General features: G+C 36.0%; 1 protein-coding gene across 2 annotated transcripts; it reads left to right on the forward strand.

Moving 5' to 3' along the window:
* LOC109722028 (GATA transcription factor 12) lies at positions 6,858-9,484 on the forward strand. 2 transcript variants are annotated; one of them, XM_020249878.1, is made up of 2 exons: positions 6,858-7,376; positions 8,003-9,484. In XM_020249878.1, the coding sequence occupies exons 1-2, from the start codon at positions 6,981-6,983 to the stop codon at positions 8,849-8,851; spliced, it is 1,245 nt and encodes a 414-aa protein (XP_020105467.1). In that variant the 5' UTR covers positions 6,858-6,980; the 3' UTR covers positions 8,852-9,484. The 2 variants fall into 2 exon arrangements, with proteins under 2 accessions (XP_020105467.1, XP_020105468.1); XM_020249879.1 differs by having other exon boundaries at positions 8,006-9,484.

The raw sequence follows: 14,496 nt of genomic DNA on the forward strand, positions 1-14,496 counted from the left end.
TTTGCTTTAATAGCTACAGTTTGGGAGAAGTTTTTGGACCGCACCGAGAATAGTTAATGGGCCTAATTCCGGCCCAAAAGCTAACTATTTATAGGCCGAATTGCCGCGTTGGGGGCCTGGGCTTGAATTCGAGTTCAATGAGTTTGGATCAGATCAGAGATTAGATGGGTTTTAGGCTCTTAGCCAATATTTTGAAATCCGGGTCGAACCAGAGGAACAACATCACAGTTTTTATTTAGTGGAAAACATCACAGTTTAGACTGCAGAGAGAAGAGAAAATACAAATGAATCTATGCACCCAAATTTGTAAACACGTAGACATGTATGCATGTAATATATTTTGTATTTATATATCTATACATGTATGGCATGTAGTTGATTTTCGGGCTTGGACTATAAGTTAAACACATACTAAAAAGATGTTACTAATCCGAGTGGATCAAATGTTCTGATTATTTTTTCCCAAAAATAATTTATTGCGTAAAAAGAGTTTTTCTCTTAAAAAAAAAATTTTGTAAAGGTCCATACGGCTTCGTTTTGTTCGGGAATTAGTGGGAACTAGTTATACCAGGAATAGGTATGGATTTTTGTAAGAATAAGATTTTTTTTTGTTTGGATGAAATTGTAAGTATAAGCTGGAACTAGAAAAATTATGTTTAGATGGTTATTGGAAATAAGAAAAATAGTTAATGATTATAAATATAAAATAATGATATTGCACCTATAATTAAATTTAAATTTTCAAATTTTAAACTTATAATTTCAAATTAAAAATTTTAACTTTTAAATTTTAAATTTTGAAATTAAAATTTAAAATTTAAATATTCAAATTTATACATTTTAAATTTAAGGCCAAATTTAAATTTGTAATATATAAAATTTCAAATTTAAAATTTAAAAATTTATAATAACAAACTTAAATTTTAAACTTTAGCTTTTACAATTTTAAATTTTATTTTTTAAATTACAAAATTTAAATTCTAAATTTTAAAACAAACTTTCTCTCTCTCTCTCTCTCCCCAGTGTTCCGAAGCTTGTTCCCACCCGGGGTGCGAACTATTATTCCCACACCTTACCGGGTTATACAAGTATAACCTGGTAAGGTGTGGGAACAATAGTTCCCACCATGATATTTTTTTTGTTTGGGTATAAAGGGTGGATAACCTCCTTATCCCCTCCTTTATACCCGATCCAAACAGAGTGCAAGAGACGAACCGATTAGCAGCTTGGTTGGCCTCGCAAGGTACGTAATTTATACCACTTGATAGGGCTTAAAACGAAAAGAAAAAAAGAAAAAAAAACCAATAAGGGACATCATTTTTCTTTAATAAAATGTTTGCAAAACAGATGAGTCTGTTTCAATAATGACTAAAAGTCATGAAGGGATCATACTTTGCTCAATGCTCCTAATTTAGCTTAAACAAAAGTGCAGTTGAAAATAGTTCATATTTTTAAGCTTAAATCAGTGATCAAATCTTAAACTTATGGCTAAAGATCTCGATCATCTTTTAACATTGATGCAAATAGATCCGAGTTGATAGAGCTTCGTCTCAATCCATTCCAAATAGGGTGATAAATAGAAATAACGAAAAAATGTCATAAAGCTGTCATAATTCACTAAAAAAAATTAAGCCAGAGACAAAAAATTATTTTTTTTTAATCTGTTTCGATATGCCAAAATTCGCTTTTTTCATCTCGAATGAAACGATAAGTACAGACACAAATTAGCATAAAAGCAACTAATTGCGAATCCTTTTCGACCAACCAGAAAAGCAAAACAAGAGATAGAAGGCTTTTTTTGTGCCTCCGAATCCATTCCATTTTGTATTTTTATCCCTTGTGTGATTAATTAAAGGCCAAGACTAGGGGTAGGGGCTAAGGAAGCTAATGTCACGTGCTGCTGCACGTGACTCGGGGGGCGCTCCCCGGGTTGCACGTGGCGGGAGCCCCGGGAGCACGTGCGAGGGGAAGCGACGGGGAAGAGGGCGTCAAACACGCAATAGGATCTGGCCACGTGTACGTGGCCACCGCTAGTGTTGGAGTGTGTTGGTGGTGGTGGTGGTGGTGGTGGTGGGGGTGGGGAGCTCTATCTACCGTGGAGCCCCCACATGGTTGCTGACACCGGNGGCGGTGGGGGTGGGGGGGCTCTTTTTAATCTACCGTGGAGCCCCCACATGGTTGCTGACACCGGGTCCAGCTCCCATCACGTGCTCCACGCGGGCCCACCACACCCCCAACCCCCCCTCCAAAATTATATATGGGCCTTCATTAAAAAAGGGCCCATAAAAAGAATAAATCCTATAGAATTCAAAAAAAAAAATGGTACAAATGTGTGGATACCCCTCAACTATTGGAAAATTTGGGATTGCCCCCTCAAGTTTTTTTTTTGATTGACCCCTTTTAGAGAACAAAAATTGTTGATTAATAGTTTTTTTTTTATTATCAAAATGAGAAATGCCCGTCTAGATGAAAATATGAAAATAGGAAAGTGTTGCGAGAGTGTTATGAATTTAAAATTGTGAGTACAAAACAAAAAGTTGAGGGGCCTAATTCAAAAAAATTAATTCACTGTGTATCTTTTTTTATATATATATAAAAAAGGGGACCTCCACGCCAAGCAACAACCCCCAAAAAAGAGCCAAAGCTCTCTCCTTTCTCCTCTCCTCCATTTTCTCTTTTCGCAGTCTTTCCTTTAAATCCAAGCAAGATTGAAAGCTCAAAAAGGACAACACCATCATGCTCCAGCGCAATACACTCCAACTACGGTGTACCATGCAATCACAGCCATTGATCTACGGATATAGTGTGATTAACGGTCGACTGACTTTTCGCAAATTTTGTATTCTGTAGTGCACGTATCCCTGTGGCCAAAAATTTATATGATGAACCGATCGTCCCTAGAGTAAGTGGCAAAAGGCTTGGTGGTTGGTATCCGAGATTCAAGTTCGAATCCTAGTTGATTCACATTTACAGCTAAATTTATTTCTAAATGAAATAAACGAATCGAGTAGCGTGCTACCTATCTCTCAAAAATAAAAAAAAAAATTAAATGATGAGTAATGCTATGAGTACCGCAACAAAGATACACAGAATTATAAAGGATGTATCTTTGCATTGTAAATATATAGATGGTTTGAAGGATTGTTTGATCTTATCGGAGAATTTGTAGTATTGTTATGTATAATACGGTTTTGAATAATATTATTAAAAAAAATACTATATACAACTCTTCATAGCAAATTATATCTGAATCAATAACTAAAGCACAAAATCAAAAGTTCAATTTTTTAGATTAAAGCCTCATATCAAATTTTGGATAACAAAAACTTTAACTTTTTTTTTTTCCTATTTTCAAAGTTCCACTGAAAATAGTTGGTGCTGGAGAAAGGAGTAGAAGTAGAGTTGAATAGAAATTAAATTCTCAAACTTAAAATACAACATCTTAATTATACAAACAACTTCACGATTGCATGCTCAAAAGAGCGCTTTTTTCATACAATAAATGTTTCAAAAAACTAAAAATACTTTTGAGGTTTTCCCTTCAAAAGCTGTAAAATTGTTGTCTAAAGAAGTACTTTGAAGCACAGCTTATTTCATACAATATTTTATAATATGAAAGGACAGATGTTTAAAGTGCTTATAGAATTTTCCGTCCGACCAAAATGTGAAACTAGCTAGGCCTCATGAACACTGACAGTCTGACACGTGATATAGAACACAACATGACTCAGACACGGCGGCGATTCGGTAGCTTACAAAAAATTAGAACACATGTACGACATGGACACCACTGATAAAATATAATATTACTAATCTAATAATATATATTTATTATATATATAATATTAATTTTGGTAAAATATTATTATATTTATCATATAAATAAAAAGTAGTAAAATTTTCATTAATTGCTTATATATTTTAAGAAAAAAATTCTTTATTATACATAATTTATTTATATTGTTAAAAAAAAGTGTATGCATTCATCAAAAAATTAAAATATTTATCATCTTACATTATATATATATATATAAAATAAAATATAAATATAAATATATATTTTTTAATTGCATGCGCTATGGATCGGCATTAAACACACGATCAAGAAGTGTCCACATCGAACATGTGTCCGACACAGAAGCATACATGTCCGACACGAACACGTGAGGCGTATAGTTGTGCCTTTAATACATAGGAAATTAGGGGCGTGTTTGGTTCGAAGTTGGAATCGAAATCAGAATCGAAATCGAAATAAGCTGGAATCGAAATCCAAATTACTCATTACCTAATTCTGTTTGGTTCATCACCTGAATCAGAATCAGAATAAATCATTCACATTGTCGGTGTTTGGTTCAGGTAAATATAAAAAGCGTAATCATATTAATATATTAACTTTATCATTATAATATATTAATTTAAATTCAAATTAAAAATTAAATATTAAAAATTTACATCAAATTTTTGAAATAATGTCAAAATTTTAAATCTATTTTTAAAAAAAATTTGAATTTGAGTGGATAATTCAAAATATAAAATTAAATTTCGATTTATTCAAATTCAAACTTACAATTTAAATTTTAATTTGAATCCACAAATTTAATTTAATTTTTAAATAAAATTTGAATAAAACTTTATATAAATTAAATTTTAATTTAAATTCAAATTCATAAGTTAGATTCGAAATACTTGATTAAATTTTAATTTTTAATTCAAGTTCAAATTAAAATTAAAAATTAAAAATTTAATTTCTAAATTTAAACTCATATTTTAATTAAAAAAGTTAAAAAAATAAATTTAATCCGAATAAATATTCATTCCGTCTGGATTCAACTTCCAATCCGGCCTCCTAAGCCGGATTGAAAAAAGAGGTGATTCAGAAATTCTCATTCCACTCGAGAATCGAAATCGAAATCGAAATGGGACTCACGTGTACCAAACATCAACAAACGAATTCGGCCATTCCGATTTCGATTTTAGCGTGAAAAAAAAGCGAACCAAACACGATCTAGGTGTGTTTGAACCCTGCAACGATCAAACTAGGTGCGTCGCATAGCTAAATAAATCACCGGCATAATGCCATGTATCTTGGGATCAATTCTAGAGTACGCATAGATTCATGCACAACCACATTTATCCCATTCTCCAACGGTGATTCACCTCGGGATCGGAGCCTCGTGGGACCCGGGCCCACCATAGACGAAGTCCCCCCAGTACGGACACCGTTTATTCTGGATGCGGGCCACGTGTCGGACGGTGGGATCCGACGGTGCGTGTCGCTCGCCGGCTCGGGCGCGCTCCACGGAGCCGATCGCGTGGCAGGGGGAGGCGGGCGCCGACGTGGCGATCCTCCGGGAGCAAGCCTCCGCTTCGTCGCCACGTGGCGCGATATCCACCGTTCGATTTCTCTGCGCCGAGCTGTAATCGTCGTGCTTAAACGTGGGCTAGTGGATTTTTTATTTTTATTTTTTTAAAAAAAAGGTGCTCGGGGTGTTAAAACAAAAAGCGCAGGTTATTAATTATAAAATATATTTTTTGAAAAAAATAAAATCGGGTTAAGCAAAAAGAAAAAAAAAAGGAAAAAAAAAAGGGAAAACGCGATTCCCGAGGAGAGTGGGGGCGAGTAATGAGAGAAGTGAAGGGCAGAGGAATCCGGCTGTAAAATTGGACGCTAATGCACGAGTCGACGCGACAAACACTGATAGATCGATTCCTAAGGGAGAGTTGAATCCAATTATTTAATAAAATAAAACAAAACAAAACAAAATAATCCTATTTTTTCTCAATTTTTTTTTTCCTAAGCAAATTGAGAATTTATTAGGAACCCTCAACTATAGGCAATTGCAATGGCCCATCGAAAATATTATAAGGTCACATGTGAATACACGATTTTTCTTTTTTTTTTTTATTTTGGCACATGTTGTTGAGTTTACTAAAAAAAAAAGATAAATATTTAAAATAGATATTATTATTTAATTTTTAAATTTTATTTTTAGAATAAAATAAATTATGGTGTAGATGAAATGTGTTATTTGGAAATTATGGATGTTCAAATATTTTAAGAAGCAAATATTAGACTGCTTGCTTCCGATCATACAATTAATAAAATTTTATACTGAATAATTTATCATCAGCTAACTCATTCAGACTCAAATAAGGCGTAAATTGAAATTAAGGACTTAAATTAAATAGCATGTTATCAATTAATCAATAATTTTATTCTAATTTTACTAGATAGATTGTTAAATATTGATGAAACTAAGATAATTTTATAAAATCTCTAACCAAACTAATAGACTAAAATGGGGCTATTTCGCAAGTGAATATAGTTGAGGGGGTTTCCATACAATTTTATTATTATTATTTTTTAATAGCTAACCCCCACTTTCCTCCTAATTTCCGTTAATTTACAATTACCAGATGAATTAACGGAGGAGTAAATTCATTTCTACTTCATTAAATACGGACACGGACCCGATAATTAATGACATTCCGAAACTGCCCCTGGTTAGCCCTGAGCAAATTATGCAAACCATTGAGGGTATTTTGGTAAACACAACCGACTTCATCAACGGAGAATTTGGTTCAAATCGAAACTTATGTGCACTATAACCTACGATTAAGAAACAACCGAAATAAATAATACTAGTTTCAGTAATCGGACGGCTCAGATTTGATCCGAGCGCGAAGGGCAGCATCGTAAATTGAGAGGAAACAAGGGGCGAAAGGAACGCGATTTTGTATTATTATTATTATTATTTTTAACCGCAGGCTTATATAATTTCTTTTACTTTTCACCTCGCCTTTTGCTTTATTTACTCCTTTCCCCCCACCACCACCACAAGCCTCCATTTCAAAGCTCTTCGCCTCTTCCCCTGTCACCTCATAAGCGCACACAAATAAACCCCTCTCTCTCTCTCTCTCTCTCTCTCTCTCTCTCTCTGTAGGAGAACCCAAATTGTGACCCAGAAGGAGGACCACCAATGGAGGCGGCGCCGGAGTGCTACCACGGCGGGTTCTACAGGGCGGCGTCGGGGACGATGCCGCAGTTCGTGGCGGAGAAGAAGGGCACCGCCGCGTCCGCCGCGGCCGACAATGGCTTCGTCGTCGACGATCTCCTCGACTTCTCCAACGAGGAGGAGGACGACGACGACGCCGCCGCCGCCGCCGCGGCGCCGGAGGTGTACGGATCCGCCGCGGACGACGCGGCGACGGGGAACTCGTCCGCGGATTCGTCCACCGTCACCGCCGTCGATAGCTGTAACTCCTCATTCTCCGGCGGCGGCGGCGGCGGCGCCGGCGGATACCCCCATTTCTCCGGCGAGCTCGCGTCGCAGAGCTTCGGCGATAATTGCCTCTCCGGCGACCTCTGCGAGCCGGTAATCGATCAATTCCGTATTCTCACCATTAATTCCTCGAAAATTTCGAGTACTTTTTTTGGTTTTTCTTCGTGGATTATTGTATCCGAATTTCTCACATTTTTGGGGTTAATTTTGTTCCGATGGATACATTGGCCTATTCGTCTTCCCTTTTTTTTGAATTCGAATTATTTTTTCTTAAAAAAAAACGTCCTAATTCGGATTTTTTTTTTTTTTTTTGGGTGTGTGTTCTCTACTTTTAATCGTGCGGAGACGTTATCTATTTTGTGCTAATTTACCAAAAAAATTTTAAATTATTTTTTCTACACTTCTTTAAAAAAAATTCCATTCATTTTTGCGGGGAAGAAAAAAGAAAAAAAAATAATAAAAAAAATGAAACGCGTCTAAAAATTTTCGAGGGGGAAAAGAAACATCCGAGTGCTCAGAGTACGTACTTAATTAGTACTCTCCTCTTCCTCGTAAACTGATTCCCTTTTTTGTTCGAATAATCCAAAAAAGGAAAGATACCGGAAAATTAAAGGAGGAGGTAGCGCTTGTGCATGCAATGTAGTAATCCCGAGATTTTAAATTTTCTTTTTTTTTTTTCTTTTTCTGTTTTTTCGGGTACCAAATTTGTGTTAACGCAGCAGTACGAGGAGTTAGCCGAGCTGGAATGGCTCTCGAACTTCGTGGAGGAGTCGGCGTTCTCCAGCGATCAGGATCTGCAGAAGCTCCACCTCATCTCCGGATTCAAACCCTCCCCTTCCTCCTCCTCCTCCGCTTCTGCCTCCGCCTCTGCCTCCGCCTCCGCCGCCACCGCAGCCGCCGCGCACCATTCCCCGGTCCCCGGCAAGGCGCGCAGCAAGCGGTCCCGCGCCGCGCCCTGCAGCTGGTCCTCGCGCCTCCTCGTCGTCTCTCCGACATCGGCTGCGGCTTCGCAAGTCACCGCCACCGCCGCAGCAGCCCCAGTGTCGTCGTCGGAGTCGGAGATTACCGAGATCGGCGGTGCTTCGGCGGTGACCGTTGCAGGAAAGAAGGCGTCGAAGCCGGCGAAGAAAAAGGAGAATTCGGGAGCGGCGGCTGCGGCGGCGGCGGGGGACGGGAGGAGGTGCCTGCATTGCGCGACGGAGAAGACGCCGCAGTGGCGGACGGGGCCGATGGGCCCGAAGACGCTGTGCAACGCCTGCGGCGTCCGGTTCAAGTCGGGCCGCCTCGTGCCCGAGTACCGGCCCGCGGCGAGCCCCACGTTCGTGCTCTCCAAGCACTCCAATTCCCACCGCAAAGTCCTCGAACTCCGCCGCCAGAAGGAGCTCCAGCAGCTCCAATTACCGCCGCCGCCGCCGCAGCAACAGCAGCAGCATCATCTCCTCCACCCTCGCACCGCCGCCGCCGCTGTGTTCGACGCCGCTCCCCCGCACTCCGCAGCAGACGAATTCTTGATCCACCACCACCACCACCACCACCACCTAGGCCACGAATTCCGGCAACTACTCTAGCTTCGCGCGAAAAAGGAGCAAAACGAAAATACCAAAAGAGTGAAGGACTTTAGCGTAAAAGTATTTTCAGGGATTATTTTTAATTTTAGGAGAATTTTATTCGGAGCAGAAGTGCTTGTGGCGCGTTTTTTAGGTTTTTTTTTTTTTCCTTTTTTATTGTTCAAAATTTTCGTGTTCTTAATTTTCTACTCTAACCCTTAGAAATTAATTCTAGGGAGTTTAGCCATGTATTTTCCCAGACACTTTTTTCTTTCTATCTGGAAAAATCCAAAACAAAAAAGAGTTCTAAAAATTACAATGGGGCTGTCCTGAATTGTAATTCTTTAAAAAAAAAACTGTCCTTATTTGCGATTTGATAGATCTGATATTTCTGGAGGTGTGGACCAGGTGCACGTAGATCATGTGTACAAGCAAACAAGAAGGCGATTCCTGTTGTCCATCGGATGCACGTGATGATCATTTGTATCTAATAATTAATCTCCCATCCAATTTTACAAAAGGTCGTTTGCGGTGCTGCTTACTACGATCACCACCGTTTGATCTCGGCCAAACCAATCGAACGGCCCAGAACTCAAAAACACTGCTCCTGCAGGTACACAGAAGGTTACCGCACAGAGGAAAAATTTTAGAATGTAACGGGTATATTGGTGACGTGACGTAACAAACCAATCAAATATCTGCTTTAAGAAATATATGTTCCGTCATAATTGTCAAAAAATATTTTTATTATATTTTTGTTTGAAAAGAAGGAATGTTATGACTTGTTATTGATGACGTGGTGCAAGTGTGATAGTATAAAATTTCTTAGCTAAAATTACTAATTTATAATATAAATAATTTAAAATTTTTAAATATGTTTTTAATATTATAAATTAACGGCGACAACTATTAGCAACTCTAAGGTAAAAGCAATTTTAAATTTTCTAGACATTTTAAAATATTAAAATAATATTTTTTATCAGCACATTATCAAAGTAAATTTTAGCTATCGATAAAGTCCATAGTTATACAGTCTATTGGCCCTTTTTTTAACTTAATAAGATCAGATCTAATTCATCTATCTAATGAATGAAGCGGATAGTGTGTTACTTTTAAAAAAAAAAAAAAAAATCAGATCTAAAAAGTAATAATCTATCGCACAGTAAAGGCCGAGAACAGAGAATAGTGATAGGCTAAAAACATATCAACCATACTTAAATTATACAATATTTTTTCTAGTTTTTTTATATAAATTTGAATCTAAAAAATTTTATTTTATTATCTAAGTCTTTAATGTATTAAATTTAGTAAAATGTACTGAATTTAACAATGTCTTTGCTTTTTGAAGAATAAAATCGATAATTTTTCTAAAAATTAAGATGATATAATATTAAACACTGAAATCATTTTAAGATGAGCTATAATTCACAGGAAATACATAAAAAGGTCCACGGATGGCGTTGTATAAATGTATAATAATTTAATAATTTAATAATTTCTCGGTTATAACCCGTTCTCCCCTGCACGATGCATCATAATTAATCCCACGGCACTCAATACCATGAGCCTAGGGACTAAAATGTAATAACAGGAAACGTGAGGGGCTTGGAGGGAACTAATTAACTTCGCGAGATGGGCACCCAATGAGGGGAATCANGGTGGGGAACAATAAAAAAGTAAACAAACTCTAACCCCACCGAGACTCATTTAATGATCCCGTATCTATCATGGAGAGATGTTTTCTTGGTCGTGACATTGGACTTCGTCATCGAACGCGAATATTTTATTCATCTTCCAATCACGACCCTCCCGTAATTGCGAATCTAATCCTTCTCTTAAACTTTGTTAATAACATGGCTTAGATCATGTAGCAGAGGATGGAGAACAATAGTCCTTAATATTATAAACTACAATATTTTAAATTAAAAAGAGAAAAATTTAATAATATTGTCCATGCATGTCCAAAAAATTTCAAAGGTTCATAATATGTGATAAATTTTTTTTAATATATATATATATATATATATATATATATATATATATATATATATATATATATATATAAATATATAAAATATGAAATTAATGAAAATAAATGTAATAATAAGGTAAAAATGTACCTCACCAATAATTTACTTTGAAATTGGCCCTTCAAATTGAATTTTCTCACTCCGTTATATTAACATATTTAACTACTAAAGATAATTAAAGTTATTGAAATATCCATCCACTAATGAATTTGAGAATACTTTAGAATTTTCAGACTAAAATTATATAATTTCAAAAATACAGGCATCGAAGAAGGTCTTAATTAAAAAAAAAAAGGTTAGGTTGAGGACCATATTTCGTAACGACCTATACATATAGTTGAGGAGATTGCATTGGATATATTTTTGTGTAATAATAATTAGGTGTAATTAAGTCATGTGTATAAGTCAAAGATTTTCCTAATTTTTTATAGGGGTCTAAGTTAAGTGTGACAAGTGGGCTAAGACTAGTCGTTTTCAATTCATAATCTCGGGCTAGCTAGTATCTAATTTGTGATGGGTTGACTAGAGTGTGACAAGTAGACCAGAGCTAGTCCTTTTCAAAGTCACAATCTCAACAACAATGCATACTTGTTTGTAGCTAGTTTGTATGACAACTTATGTGTTATATATATTTATTTTTCTTTACAATTATGACTTTGTATGTTGTGTTTATTATTTGGAATTTTAGAATAATTTTTCTACTTATAAAAAAAATATTAGTCGTGCGCTTTTGAAATAACTTAATTATCTATTGATAAAATAAAAAAAATGTTTAATTTATAAAATATTTAGACATTCAATTTTGTCGCGATGAAAGAAAACAAATTTGAAGCCCTAAAGAGGGAGACTTAGTAAGAGCCTAGTTATTTGCTTTGTGAAACTTTTGCGCACGAAAGCACTAGTACTCTTGTTAGAATCCCTGGTATATATAATTTTTTGCTACAGCAGAAGCGAAACTCAAAAAATGGAACTTGCGTTTTTAGAATCTAGATGATCGATCTCAACTAGCTTTCTAATAAATCAAAACTTTTGATATTTTATTTGTCAAACATTTAGCTTTTAGTCAAACCATAATAGTTAATCGAACGTGTCAGGAAAACAGATATTATCATCGAAGCTAGCCCATGGTACAAGGCTCAAAAGGCTTATTCAAGCAACTAATTGAACTCGAATAGTGCTTATAAAATAACTTTGGTTATGCCAAATTACTCTACGGGTTAACATGAATTAACCACAAATAAACTCATTCATGAATAAACATAAATCATGAAAAAAAATAAATAAAAAATTAAAGTTCCAGAATTTCTGCTTCTGCTTATGGGGAGCATTGGAGCCTCAGAAATGTTGCAATAAATACATGTATCCTCATCCTAACCACTTATATGTATATTTTTTTAAAGATTATTTTATGAGATTATTTAAGAAAGATTATTTTATATATGGGGAGGTGGGTAGAAGGGGACATACGTAGCGAAGGTCACATGCATTTGGGTGGGCGTTTTAAGCGATTATAAAGAAGAAAAAGAAGAAGAAGAAGAAGCGGTTGGGAGTAACGTGATTAATTATAACTTCTTTTTTACTGTTTTATTAGTTCAAGAGGGGGAAAGGGGGAGGGGAAAGGATAAATAGTGCGTCTCACGTCGTAGATGAGGAGTTTGCACATGGTGGCCATGGGACGTGCACGTGCATGGGCATATATATAGAATATATGGTACTTTTTTTTCCTTTTTTTTTTTTTTGAGGGGTTTGAATACATAAATGGTTTATTTTGCGAGTTATATATGTAGGATAGATAGTTAGTTTGGATGTGTAGGATAGATAGGTAGTTTGGTTGTGAGTTACAAAACGTTTAAGTGGTTTGATGCATTGGGCATGCGCGCGCTTGGGTTGATTAATTTGAGGGCTAAACTGAGACTCGTCACATTTAGAGCATGTTTGACCCTGCTGAGCCGAAGTATAATTTTCTCGCTCAAGGTCTATTGTTGGGTCACGATTCTACTTATGTTTTAGACAGCAATGCCCAAGAGAAAAAATCTACAGCTTTTGTTACAGCAAAAGCAGAAATTAAATTTTTGAACCTAAATAATCGAAAGTCTAATTTAATATCTGCAGTTCAATATGACATTTGCTTCCAATCAGCATCATTTTTTAAATAGCACTATTTCGAACAACACGATGCCTTACCACGGGAAAGACCCAGTAGACTGAGCTAGGCGCGAGTACACCTTTAATTCGTAAATTTATGGCGTCGGTGGCTTTTTCGGCCTCCAACATGAACTATGGTTTGAGCGTGGTCCATGAAACTTAGAAAAGAACCATATGGCACGAGAAAATGGACATTTAATTTGGCCACGTGAGAAAATATTATTTTATTGTAATAAGAAAGTGCTAATTACTTATATAATTTATAGTCTAAATATTAATATGTTACGCGTAATTGTTACTGCATCAGCTATATATTGAATGGACCAGTCAAAATGCTTTGGATGTACTTTTCTGCATAGAGAAAAGGAGTGGATTCTTATAATCATCTACCAGGGTTGAAATCTTTTAACCTACTATGCCTAGGCCATTTGGTGACAAACAAATTTTATTTTCCAGCTAAATTATATAGTAACAAGCACATGGAATGCATACTTTTAATAGGGATGAAAATAACTTTAAACGTGTTATTATAATAAAGCTTGTCAGTTGTCACATCTTATTTTAAAATTAACTATTCAGCGAAACTTTAGTTGTATTAGATCAAGCATTTGTATTATTTTTGCATGGAGAAAGAGTGGAGTCTACAGGTTCATTTTAGGTCTTCAGTAAGGACTTGTTTGGTTCAAGAGTAGAATTAGAACGAATAATGGAATGAGAATGAATTGAAATGACCCACTCCTCCAAGACGTTTGGTTTATTTGTGGATTGAGAATTGGAATGAGTTATTCACATTTCATTATTTGGTTCGTATAAACTAAAAAAATTATAGAATATTATAATACTAATTTTACTCTCAAATATAAATTTATATTATTTAAAATTTATGAAAAATATAATACTATTCTCTAATAAGTTTTCCAAAACAAATATCAAATTTATTTTTAAAATTTTTTATTGATGTGGGTTAGGGGCTGGGTTTTGAGAGAGGATAGGTTTTTGTTTATTTTTGACGAGAAAGGGGTGAAGAGAAGGACGGTGAGATGGTCACATGGGCTTCGAGAACTTAGTAGGCTTCCGGAATGAAATCTCAATCCGGGCTAGAAGATCGAAATCAAGTTGAAGGCTAATGGGCCATTCCTATTCCAGTCCGGAATAGAAATCTCAAACCGATTCATGCGAACCAAACAAAATTAATCGGATTTGATCAAACCGATTCCCATTTCATACCCAAAATGGATGAACCAAACAAGCCCTAAGAGTTATTATTATGATTTTTTTTTTCTAATTTGTCAAATACTAATACAACCACGAAGATACCTAAAGAGAAATAGGAACGGGACGAATCTGCCACTTTCTTATGTCTCTGCGATTCATGCAAAAGATGGCGAGTCCAAACTCATTTTCTCACTCAATTGAGGCCTAGTTTTGCCCGGCGGTGCAGCTTGCTTTCTGGTCGCACTTTGCTTGCTAACGCCAAAGCTTTCGTTCAGA

The sequence above is a fragment of the Ananas comosus genome, linkage group 16, assembly GCF_001540865.1.
Source record: "Ananas comosus cultivar F153 linkage group 16, ASM154086v1, whole genome shotgun sequence".
Taxonomy (NCBI): Eukaryota; Viridiplantae; Streptophyta; class Magnoliopsida; order Poales; family Bromeliaceae; genus Ananas; species Ananas comosus.